General features: G+C 41.0%; 1 protein-coding gene across 1 annotated transcript; it reads left to right on the top strand.

Annotated features, from left to right (window-relative positions):
- The first annotated feature begins 5 nt into the window (after positions 1-5).
- On the top strand, positions 6-11,897 carry LOC121351483 (solute carrier family 35 member E2A-like). Its single transcript, XM_041463640.1, is given in 10 exon segments — positions 6-182; positions 1,049-1,270; positions 2,705-3,227; positions 4,000-4,135; positions 5,051-5,178; positions 5,562-5,682; positions 6,024-6,077; positions 6,721-6,793; positions 7,739-7,884; positions 9,627-11,897. Coding segments are annotated over 8 exon segments (1,215 nt in total). The 5' UTR covers positions 6-182; positions 1,049-1,270; positions 2,705-2,911; the 3' UTR covers positions 9,868-11,897.
- Positions 11,898-12,184: the final 287 nt, after the last annotated feature.

Below are 12,184 nucleotides of genomic sequence, written 5' to 3'. Positions count from 1 at the left end.
GGGAAGCGCAGCTGGGCTCCTCCCGGGCGGCGGGGCCGCCGCGCTCCCGCCCCTCCGCCCCGGGGGTCCCCTCGGCGCTGGGCAGCCCGCCCGGCTCGATGGAGGGGCGGCCGGCCGCGAGGCGCTCTGCGCGGTTCTAGCCGTAACCCCGTGCCGCTTTGCTGGGCTTCCTCGTGCTTTTGGTAAAATGGCCTCCCCGCCGCCGCGGTGACAAAGGGGCGAGCCCCGTGCTCGGGTACGGCGTGCCCGGCCAGCCCCCGCGGCCCGGCGGGGCGGGCGGTGCGCGGCCGGAGCCGCCTCTGCAGCGCGGGGCTCCGGGCACGGCAGGGGACGGGCGGCCCGGTGCTAGCGGAGCCCAGTTCCACCACAGCCCGGGGCTAGCCAGCCCGGCGTTACCGGAGCCCAGTTCCACCGCAGCCCGGTGCTGCCGGAGCCGTGGGAGCGCAGGTGGCGGCCGGGATGCGCTGAGGGCTCCGGGGATGGGCTGAGGGAGGGAGGGATGGGAGCGGCGGGCGAGCCGCAGAGGAGGATCCGAGCCGGGCCGAGCAGGGGATGGCGGTGCTGGAAGCCCCTGGGCCCGCAGGCTGGGTCGGAACGGTGCTCCCGGGAGGGCTCCGAGCCCGCTCCGGTGTGTGGATGCTCCGGGAGCTGCGGCACCGGGAGTGGGAATGGGAATGCGGCCGGGAAGGCTCCGGCAGTGGGTGAGCAGAAACACAACGTGCTGAGCTGTTTCAGCCTTCCAGCGTCTTCTGCTGTTGTATCTGCAGGGTCTGTAACATCTTGGATGCTCTCGTTGCCATTAGCGAGGCGTGTTAATGAGCGAGGCTTGCTCAGGCTGCTGGATTTTGTGCGTTTGCTGCTTTGGGAGCAATGTTTGAGTGACCTTTTGCATAACACATAAAGGGTCATGGACACAAACCTTTGGTTTTTCACTGTCACAGCAGCCTTAGCTTCTCCAGCCCTTGCAACATATTTAGTTTCTATTTGTGAAAAGCCGACTTTTCTAAAGTTCTCTGTGGGTGTTTTTTTCCTCCATAATTGTTACTAGGGGTGTAGTTAAAGGTTGGAGAAGATACGAGGAGAGCGAGAGGCACTCACGCTGCCGGTTCTTTGTGAGTAATCCAAGAGAAACAACTGCCAACCACTGCCACGTTTTCATCTGTTGGTAAACATCAGCTGCTGGTTGGCCTTGAGGGAGGAAGACTGAATTAGTTCCAGATGGAGAACTCTGTCAGCCCATTTAGACTTTCCAGTTGATTGGAGCCAGCAGGTCAGTAATTTAGGGGAGTAATTTCGTTGTTATTTGCTGTTCTGCTGCCTGCCATGTGTGGAATCAGTGATATCAAATCTGATATCAAATCTGATATCAGCTGCTGAGGGTGGGGCTTTGGTTGTGCTTAATTGTTCTTGGTTTTAATTAAGTTGTGTAAACAGAAAAGCTATCGAGAAAGCTGTGATAATTTACTATTTTGAATGTAGAGGGATTTTTTAAAATGACCTGGAAAAGGAGGAGGAGTCAAGAATCCATTTTTCTGAACAAATTCTCTTGGAGAAGGTGTATCTTTTTTCAGAGTTCTGTGTTAAACTGGGTTACCACCACTTTGTCATTTAATGTGATCGTGTCAGGGGGTCCCATACCTCAGTGTGCTGCTGGCATGAATTCCTGGAAAAATGGGAAGAGATAAGGGCAGGGGGATGGAAATCTTCAGTGCATGGCTGTAGCAACTGGAGAATGTGAGGAATGGAAAATTTCACTGTGAAGCAGCTGCTGTGTAGGGTACTGAGACTGACACCAGATATTGAACTCCTCAGTACTCTTTGTGATTTATTTGAGATGGCACATTGGATATTTAAGAAGCATTAAAAATAAATTCTTAAAGAAAGTAGAGTGAACTGCTCACAAAATCAGGGCAGGTGCAGTAGCTCTTGTTAGAACTCTTGTATTTTTTCTTTCTTTCACAGGGTGGTTTTGTTGTTCGCTCTGCTACTGTAACTTGCCAAATTTTGTGTAATTTGTGAAAGAAAAAGCTCTGGTTGCAAATAATTTAAGGCCTTTTGCTGCCAAATCTGTTAAAAATGCTTTAAGAATTAGTTGCAAGTGCTAATATTGGATTGGAAGGTGTAGCAAAATGAGGAATGTTGCATTATTCCCATGTAATTAAATAGATGTAAAAAATGGAAAGCTCTTGGACATATTTCCCAACTTTTTTCACTTGGATACGTGTACCAGGGTAGCTGTGAGATTACTGGGAGTTGCAGCCCTTGATTATTGTTCTCTTTGACTCAGGTTGATAACAGGTTAATTAGTTTGAAGGGCAGAGGTTCCTGCTTGGATTTGCTGGGTTGGGAAGATTTTTCTGGGGAGTGTTTAAAGACAGAGGGAGATCAAAGTCACTGTAGAATCTGGAAGAGGAGTTAGTTATAATTGGTAATGCTGTGTTGAGGTGCTCCAGAGGGAAAAGGACATAAAAACACAAAGTCTGGTGGGTGGGTGGGTGTTATTTTAGAATAAAAAACCTCCCTAAGATTAGTTCTTGTTGCTTAATCTTGGCATGAAGACAAGGAGTTCAAAATCCAGCCCGAGGGATTACAGAAGTCTCTTTATCTTTCATAAAGTGCAGGTGAAACGTGCTATCTTTGCTGCATTAGGGATATAAAATGTCACACATCTTTTTTCCTTCTTTCCCTTTTTTTCCCCTCTTAGGCAGAAAACATGGAGCAGCCCACATGAAGAATCCTGTGGAGTTCATATTCCTGCAAGATGTCCTTGGAAGGACCAAACCCAGTTTTCCAGGCCCCTGGGAGATGAAGCATTGACCACATGACATTTTTATTTCCACAAGTGCTTTGTCAGTGTTGCTTTGTGTGAAAGACAAAGAATATTTGAAAATATTTCTTTCTTCACCTCACCATGACGAGTGCCCTGACCCTCTAGGCCCCGAACCCTCCCCAGCTGGAGGAGAAGCCAAAGGGAAAATCCCTGTTCCAGCTGGGCTCCCTCTTTGCTAACAGGAGTGAGAAATTTGTGATTGCTCGCAGTGACAGTTTGCCAGAGGAGAATGTCCTGAAAATCACCATCACAGAGACCACGGTCATCGAGTCCGACCTGGGCATCTGGAACTCCCACGCCCTCATCTACCTCACTCTGTGGTTTTTCTTCAGCTTTTGCACTCTGTTCCTTAACAAATACATCCTGTCCTTGCTGGAGGGAGAGCCCAGCATGCTTGGTACCCTGCTTTTTTCTGAATTCCAGTGGGAAATTGATTTATTTAGTGGAATGGGAGCCCCAGAAGCTGCCAGAACTCCCAGAGTGTTTGGATAATGCTGGCAGGCACAGGGTGGGGTTGTGGGGTGTCTGTGCAGGGATGAGAGTTGGGCTGGATGATCCCTTCCAGCTCAGGATGTTCCATCATCCTATGATTGATAATTCCAGATCGTCCCATGTAAAGATGAGGGAGAGAATGGTTGAATTGAAGTGAAAAGTGCTTGGTTTGGAAGGTGTGGGGAGGGATCTTGGGGCTGGGGAACTTGGGATTTTGGCCTTTAAAGTGGTTCCTGACACTGTCCTTTCCTCCACTTGCTGAAAGATGAAACTTTCCTTGTAGAGGAGCTTTAAGAGGAAAAAAAAAAAGTATTTTTTTTAGTTTTCTGTGCTGGAGGGTTTAACAAAAAGTCAAATTTTGAGTAAATTGTTGATGCTCTCCAGAGCTGTGCAGTACAAGAGTTGCTTTTGGTGATCTCTGTTATCCAATGGCCATTTCAGTTCTTTTTTTTTTTCTTCTTAAGGGGCAAAAAACAGGCAGTTCATCTGTGAGCCAGGTTTACAAACATTTGTTTTATTGTGCTGCCTTGCTTAGGTGCAGAAGTAAAGGGCTTTTGTGAGAATGTATAAAACACACACTGCCAAAACCACCGCGGACATGTTTGTGTAAGAGATCTTCTCGTGGCAATTAATTTGTTGTGATCTGATTTTATTTCCCCTCTCTGATCCTCTTTTAGGTGCTGTTCAGATGCTTTCCACCACCTTCATTGGCTGCATCAAGATGTTTGTCCCTTGCTGCCTGTACCAGCACAAGACCCGAATTTCCTACCCCCCCAACTTCATCATGATCATGCTCTTTGTTGGATTAATGAGGTCAAAGGGAAACATTCCCTGCTCCAGCTTTGCTAATATTTGTATTTTTCCAAACCAAAGTTCTGTTCTCGTGTCCTTCCCCTGCCAAGAAATATCCCAGGATAATCTTATTTTTATTTGTTGTTATTTCCAGGATAACCTTATTTTTATTTGTTGTTATTCCTTTGCCCAGATGTCAATTTTTTGGCCTTCCCATCACATTTACATTTTTTCAGAGCTCACTTCTCTTTCCATTTACTTTTTCCTGTTCTCTTTTGAGGCTGATGTTTGTTTAGTGCATTAATATTTATCAGCCTTTTGCCTCAAAAGTCATCCAGGCTATTAAAATTTATCTTTTGCAAAGTAAATATTTGCTGGGTGCTGGGGTTGTATTAGTTTGTGGTCGAGGAGGGAATAAAAATGCCTGGTTTTGTTTCCTCTGCCCTGCAAAACTGATAAAGAAAATCAAATAAGTGATAAATTCAATTAATTTCAGAGTTTAAACTGTGGTAATTGTGTGGCATATCTAATTTACACTAAAGATGGAAAACTGCAGGTGAAGTTTCCTCGGTGAATTTCTGTTTCTCAGAAGATTTGCACTTTTCTAACTGAGCCTGTTGAAAACTTTGGCTTAAAAAATGGCCACTTGAGCCTTGGAGTGTGTTAAAAAGTAAATTTGTTTTCTGGAAATCCACTCTGCAGCCAAAGCCATTCCACATTGCCCGAGGGTGCCTTTATTTGCTTTAAATAAATAATGTTTAAGCCAGAGCTGAAAGAAAGATCTGACCTTGCAGGTGCAGGAGAAACCACAGAGCAAATTCTTTTTGTGCTGCGTGTCCCAGAGTAGCTCTTGAAGCGTTATTTTAATTTCTTCTGGTGCACTCATTAATTCCTTCTTTATTTAAATGAATTTCTTGTGGTTTTCTCCTGCTGCAGATTTGCAACAGTGGTCCTGGGGCTGGTGAGCCTGAAGAATGTGGCAGTTTCGTTTGCAGAAACTGTGAAAAGCTCTGCCCCAATTTTCACTGTCATCATGTCCAGGATGATTCTGGGGGAATACACTGGTGAGTCCTGGAGTGACATTTAATGACTCTTTTTAATTGGCTGTGGTGAAAATCTGGCCATTAAAATATAATAAATAGAACATCATATTATAATATAGATAGTACACATTACATATTATATATTTATTATATATATAATATAATCATGTCCTATATTATTTATAATATATAAAATATAATAAATGCATTGAAGAATCTACAAGTTTGTAGAATGTAAAGGGTTTGCTGGAAGGGGATTATTGTTATTTTTCTATCAAGAAATTCTCGCGGCTTTAAAAACTGAAGTTCAGTGTGGGTTTTTTTTTTTTTTTCTTGCTGTTCAGAATTTCAAATTCTCTGCAGTAAAAAAGCAGCAAATGAGTGAGGCTGGCTTTCCCTTGCAGGGCTGCTGGTGAACCTCTCCCTGGTGCCTGTGATGGGAGGGCTGGCTCTGTGCACAGCCACCGAAATCAGCTTCAACATCTTGGGCTTCTCTGCAGCCCTGTCCACCAACATCATGGACTGGTGAGCACCTGGGCAGCTCTGGGGGGACAAAGCAATTAATTTAATTAGGAGATGAAAGAAAATTGTTTAACATGGTTCATTCTCTACAGTGCATTGAAGTGTTGGTATCGAAAATGGATTTTTAATAAATTATTCACTCGCTCGTATCTAACAGCATTATTGTAATTAAATAATAAAATTCATTAGAACAAACTCCTTTCTGTACTGGTAGAAAACATTTACCCACCTGAGGATTGATGAATTCATTGATTTGTCCTAATTAAAATACAGAGAAATGGTGGCTTTTAATTTAAAAGAAATTAATTTTTGTTAATTTTTAAATTTTTTTTTTTCCTCTCTAGTTTGCAAAACGTCTTTTCCAAAAAACTGCTCAGTGGAGATAAATACAGATTTTCGTAAGTATTCAAAATATTTCAGGTTTGGTTCTATTTATTTGCATAAAGAAATTAAATATTTGTGATTATATTGCACCAAGGTGTATATCTGATCACTTCTATTATTGTATCAGGGTAAGAAAACTCCCCTGAGCTCCCACTGCAAGTTTCATAATCAGCTACAACTCCCAGAAAGAAATATTTGAAAATAAAAATAGAAATAAAATAGAAATATTTATATAAATAGCTCTATATTTATATAACTATGTATGGTTATATATAATTATAGGTATTTATAAAATATTTATTAAGTGTTTATTTAATAGAAATATTAATATATAATAGAAACCTTTTATAAATATACTATATTAAAATATAATATTTAATGTATTATATATATTATATATATATATAATATTACTAAATAGAAATTAAACCATCTTTAGCATTGTTGGATGTGCAGAAAGCAACTTTTTAACTCTGAAACTTAAACCAAGAGTAAAGTTTTGTGCTAAAAACCACCTCTAATAATATATTTCTATTTTATAATGAGATAAAAATGGGGTTTTGTGCCTTTCAGCTTCAGTCCCTGAGAGCAAACCTCTGTCTTTGCTTTGAAAAATGAAATTTTAAATCATTTTAATTTTGTTTTTCTCCTTTGTAGAGCCCCAGAGCTTCAGTTCTACACAAGTGCTGCTGCTGTGGTTATGCTCATTCCAGCTTGGATATTTTTCATGGTAATTTGAATTCATTATTTTAATGAATTTGTAGGGATTTTTAAAAACTAATTTAGGTGGTTTTTTTAATTGTGAGTAGAATGTGCAACAAAGTTTAAGATTAAATTTCACCTTTTATCCTTCCCATTTAAAAAAAAATATTTGAAAAATTAATTTTTGATTAAAAAAAAAAAAAAAATCAGCCTGAAATACAATTTATCCAATGTTTGCAAGAGATTGGGAAGGTAAAAAATAGAAAATTTTAAAATAAATCATTTAACGTGGACATGAGTTGATCCCAAAAGCCTGAATTTATCTCAGGATTTTTGAGTTCAAATCATGATTCTGTCTCAGTGCATTTGAGCTTTGAGATAAAAACTTGCAAAGAAAATCTGGAATATTTGTTGACTTTTTGTTGCTATTTGTGTGGTGTACAGGAATATTCACTCTGAAAGCAAATTTTTTTGGAGATAAAACTACAGGATCTAAATATTCTGTATGCTTTAGGTTTTATATTGGGCTAAAATTGAAATGTAAAACTCTCTCTGCTCCTAACAGTTGGGTGAAAAATCACTTCTAGATTTTTCCCACGAACTAAACACTTAAATTCCATTTTTATTTTAGGATGTACAAATTTTTTTGGAGAAAAATTGCAGAATCTGAATGTCTTGTATATTTTTGGGCTAAAATTGAAATGTGGAACTCTCTGCTCCTAACAATTGTGTGAAAAATCACTTCTAGATTTTTCCCACGAACTAAACACTTAAATTCCATTTTTATTTTAGGATGTGCAAATTTTTTTTTGGAGAAAAATTGCAGGATCTGAATTTCTTGTATATTTTTGGGCTAAAATTTAAATATAAAACTCTCTCTGCTCCTGACAGTTGGGTGAAAAATAACTTCTAGATTTTTCTCATTAAGTAAACCCTTAAATTCCATTTTTTTTTTGTTTTTTTGGTAATTTAGGATGTGCCTGTGATTGGGAAGAGTGGGAGGAGTTTCAGCTACAACCAGGACATCGTCATCCTCCTGCTGATTGACGGGGTCCTGTTCCACCTGCAGAGTGTCACAGCCTATGCCTTGATGGGCAAGATTTCCCCTGTCACTTTCAGGTAAAATTTAAAATTGTCAGGAGCTTGATTTTCTATTTTTGCACCAGGAACATTATTTACTATTTTTTTTAACATGATTTTCTAATTATTTTTTTTTGTCAGAAACATTATTTTCTGTTTTTTTGTCAGGAACGTGATTTTCTATCTTTTTATCAGGAACATTATTTTATATTCCTTTTCAGGAACGTTATTTTATAATTTTTTTTGTTCAGAAACACTATTTTATAATTTTTTAGTCAAGAACATTTTTTTCTATTTTTTTTGTCAGGAACATTATTTTATACTCTTTTAACAAGAACACAATTTTATATTCCTTTTCAGGAGCCCTATTTTATAACACTTTCTTGTCAAAAACAGCATTTTATAATTTTTTGGTCAAGAACACTGTCTTGTATTTTTTGGTCAGGAACATTATTTTATATTCCTTTTCAGGAAGTGAAATTTCAGGTGGTGTTTAAAAAAAATTTGAAAACTAAAGGTATTTTGCAAAGAAATGGAGGTAAATCATAGGATGGCTGGGGCTGGAAGTGGAATCTGAGGTGGTATTAAAAAAAGGAAAATTAAGGTTTTTGCAAAGAGATGAATGAGGTAAATCACAGAATGGCTGGGATCGGAAGTGGAATTTCAGGTGGTGTTAAAAAAAGGAAAATTAAGGTTTTTGCAAAGAAATAAATGAGCTAAGTCATAGGATGGATGGGGTTGGAAATGGAATTTCAGGTGGTGTTTAAAAAAAATATATAACTAAAGGTGTTTTCCAAAGAAGTTCATGAGTTAAATCACAAAATGGTTAGGGCTGGAAGTGGAATTTCAGGTGGTGCTAAGAAAAAGGAAAATTAAGTTTTTTTGCAAAGAAATGAACGAGGTAAATCATAGGATGGATGGGGCTGGAAGTAGAATCTGAGCTGGTGTTTAGAAAAAAAGGAAAACCAAAGGTATTTTGCAAAGAGATGAATGAGGGAAATAGGGAAATTCCAGGATGGCTGGGGTTGGAAGTAGAATTACAGGTGGTGTTAAAAAAGGGAAAGCTAAAGGCATTTGAAAAGAGATGAATGAGGGGAATCACAGAATGGTTGGGGCTGGAAATGGAATTTCGGGTAGTGCTAAAAAAAAGGAAAATTTAGGTTTTTGCAAAGAAATGAATGAGGTGAATCATAGGATGGATGGGGTTGGAAGTAGAATTTCAGGTGGTGTTAAAAAAAGGAAAACTAAAGGTATTTTGTAAAGACATGAATGAGGGGAATGATAGGATGGATGGGGTTGGAAGTGGAATTTCAGGTGGTGTTAAAAAAAGGAAAAAAGGATCTTTTGCAAAGACGTGAATGAGGGAAATCACAGGATGGATGGGGTTGGAAATTATTGAAAGTGCTAAAAAAAAAGGAATGAGGGGAATCATAGGATGGTTGGGGCTGGAAGTGGAATTTCAGGTGGTGCTAAAAATAAGGAAAATTAAGGTTTTTGCAAAGAAATGAATGAGGTAAATCACAGGATGGATGGGGTTGGAAATTATTGAAAAGTGCTAAAAAAAAAAGAAAACTAAAGGTATTGTGCAAAGAAATGAATGAGGGGAATCATAGGATGGATGGGGTTGGAAGTGGAATTTCAGGGGGTGTTCAGGGGCAAGGCTGACATTAAAGCCTGGCTGTGGGATGTGGCAGAGCTGCTGTCCCCTCATGTCCCCAGTGTCCCCTCATGTCCCTGCTGTCCCCCCAGTGTCCCCTCACATCCCTCTCATGTCCCTGCAGCGTTGCCAGCACTGTCAAGCACGCCCTGTCCATCTGGCTCAGCATCATTGTCTTTGGGAACAAGATCACCAGCCTGTCAGCCGTGGGCACTGTCCTGGTCACCGTGGGGGTCCTGCTCTACAACAAGGCCAAGCAGCACCAGCAGGAGACCCTGCACAGCCTGGCCATGGCCCCACAGCCCCCGGGGCCCACCGAGGACACCGAGCCCCTGATTCCCAAGGATCTGGAACCCTATGATTGATCCATGGGGCTCTGCAGCCTCCCAGCTGAGCGCGGCTCCAGGGGGATCCTCCTGGATGGGGCTGTTCCTCAGATCCTTCCTCCTGGATGGGGCTGTTCCTCAGATCCTTCCTCCTGGATGGGGCTGTTCCTCAGATCCTTCCTCCTGGATGGGGCTGTTCCTCAGATTCCTGTGAGTTCCTCAAATCCTCCTGGATGGGGGTGTTCCTCTTGTTCCTGTGAGTTCCTGAAATCCTCCTGGATGGGGTTGTTCCTTTGAGTTCCCTTGAGCTCCTGAAATCTTCCTGGATGTGGTTGTTCCCTTGAGTTCCTCAAATCCTCCTGGATGTGGTTGTTCCCTTGAGTTCCTCCAATCCTCCTGGATGTGGTTGTTCCTTTGAGTTCCTCAAGTCCTCCTGGCTGCGGTTGTTCCTCTGGTTCCTTTGAGTTCCTGGCAGGTCTCCCCCAGGATTTGAAGCAGGGAGGAGCTGGGAAGGATCCAGGAAAACCTTGGGAAGCTGATGCCCCAAAGAGAGGACCTGGAACGTGGCAAACGTGGGCTTTGTTGTTTTTCCTTGACTCCAAATCACATCCAGGCCTGTGCTGGTGGAAGAACTTTGGTGTCCTGTGGGAAAACAATTCCTGTCTCCCTCCCCATCCAAACAATGTGAAAATGGGGCCCCACCACTGAATTCTGCTGGCAGAGGGATGGAGTTGGTGCCTCCTGGAAGCTTCTGGTTGTTGCTCTGCATTTCCTGCACCCTCATTCCTGTGTGCTGCAGAGAAGGAAAAGTCCAAGGAGGGGATTGTCCCACTCTGGCCTCACCTCAAGCCTCCAAAACCTGCCAGAGCTCCAGGAGCATTTGGACAGCACAAGAAGGGATTTTGGGGTGGATTTTGATTTCTGTGCAGGGCAGGAGTTGGACTGGATGGTCCTTGTGGGTCCCCTCCCACTCAGGAGATTCCATAATTCTAAGAAGGAATGGAATTCCCACCCTTCCCTCCCAAAAACACCCAAATTTAAAGGGTTTGCTTGAAGCAAACTGTGGGAAATGAGCTGTGGTTGAGCACCTGCTGCTGGCTACAAATCCAGGATTTGTAGTGGTTTAAAATGTAAAAATTTAAGGTGGAAATACTGCATTCTGATCATTTATGGACAAAACTGAAATGCAAATATTCACCCACGTACCCTGTGTAAATGGAGTGTTGAATTCAATATTTGTAATTCAAATGTAGTTGCTTAGAGGTAAAAAAAAATACACCACTGAAAACTGTGGCGACAAAGGAAGCAGGATCTCTGTATTTCTGTAAAAAAAACCCATTTTGTTGTTTTAATTTCATTTTATTATGCATGAGGAAAGAAATTGATGGGATTTTTTTAAAAATATTATTTCTAAGAGTGCAACAAAAGGCTGCCTTTTAGAAACTCAGGGTTATGAGTCTGACCTGTGTGTAAAATTCCTAATTTCTGATTATATAAAGAGATCTCAGAGGCATCTGTGACAGATTAACCATAAACTGAGGCAAATCTTTATTTCTGCTGCTTTTAAGTTTCCTTTTTCTTTTAAAGGAAATGTGTTTTTTTGTGGTAGATCAAAGATTAAAAGTTAACTTTCCTTTTCAAAATTCTAAAGAGTCAGTTTTGACAAAAATAAAGCACACATGTAGCTACAAAAACATTCACATGGACTTTTTGGGAACAAAATTTAAATTAAAATGAGTGGATTTTAATAATTGCCACTCTTCTGGAAGGTTGGAGCATGGATATGTAGTGGTCTTTATGGTAAAAATAATGGTTAACAGGCAATTACAATTGGAATTCCTGTAAAATTACATTTCCACACACCTCAGTGGCTGCCTGGGGCAGATTCCCCAAAGATCTGAGGGAGAAAAATGCCAATTTTTTCATCCTTGTGTACGTGATAAGTCTGTGGTATTTTGTTTTCTTTTGTACTCCTGTCACTTTTATAAAAGCTGTGGACTGTGGAGCTCTGTGTTTTTTTTTTTTTAATTTGTTTTCTGCCAAATACACTGAGACTTTTGAAAGTATAAAAAAAAAGTGTGTTTTGTGTCTCATTTGTGCTTTAGGTGGCTCTGCTCTCACATAAATCCCAACATTTTAAAACCCAGCAGTTTTTTTGTTTTTCTGTGACCCTGCGAGGATTTGGGATTGGGATTTTAACCCCTCCTGCTCTGCTGGGCTTTGTCCCTTTGTGTATTTTTCTTTGCCATATTTTTAGCTTTTACTTTCCTTCGATTAAACAAACCAAGAACCTTTTTATTCTCCAGTCAGGCCAGTAAATCTTTTCTCTTGTGTTAACGAAGAGCTTTTTGCTCTT

The sequence above is a fragment of the Pyrgilauda ruficollis genome, unplaced genomic scaffold (assembly GCF_017590135.1).
Source record: "Pyrgilauda ruficollis isolate IOZ18807 unplaced genomic scaffold, ASM1759013v1 scaffold169, whole genome shotgun sequence".
In the NCBI taxonomy this organism is placed as follows: Eukaryota; Metazoa; Chordata; class Aves; order Passeriformes; family Passeridae; genus Pyrgilauda; species Pyrgilauda ruficollis.
Note: the sequence above shows the minus strand (reverse complement) of the source record. Positions and strands in the feature narration are given on the sequence as shown.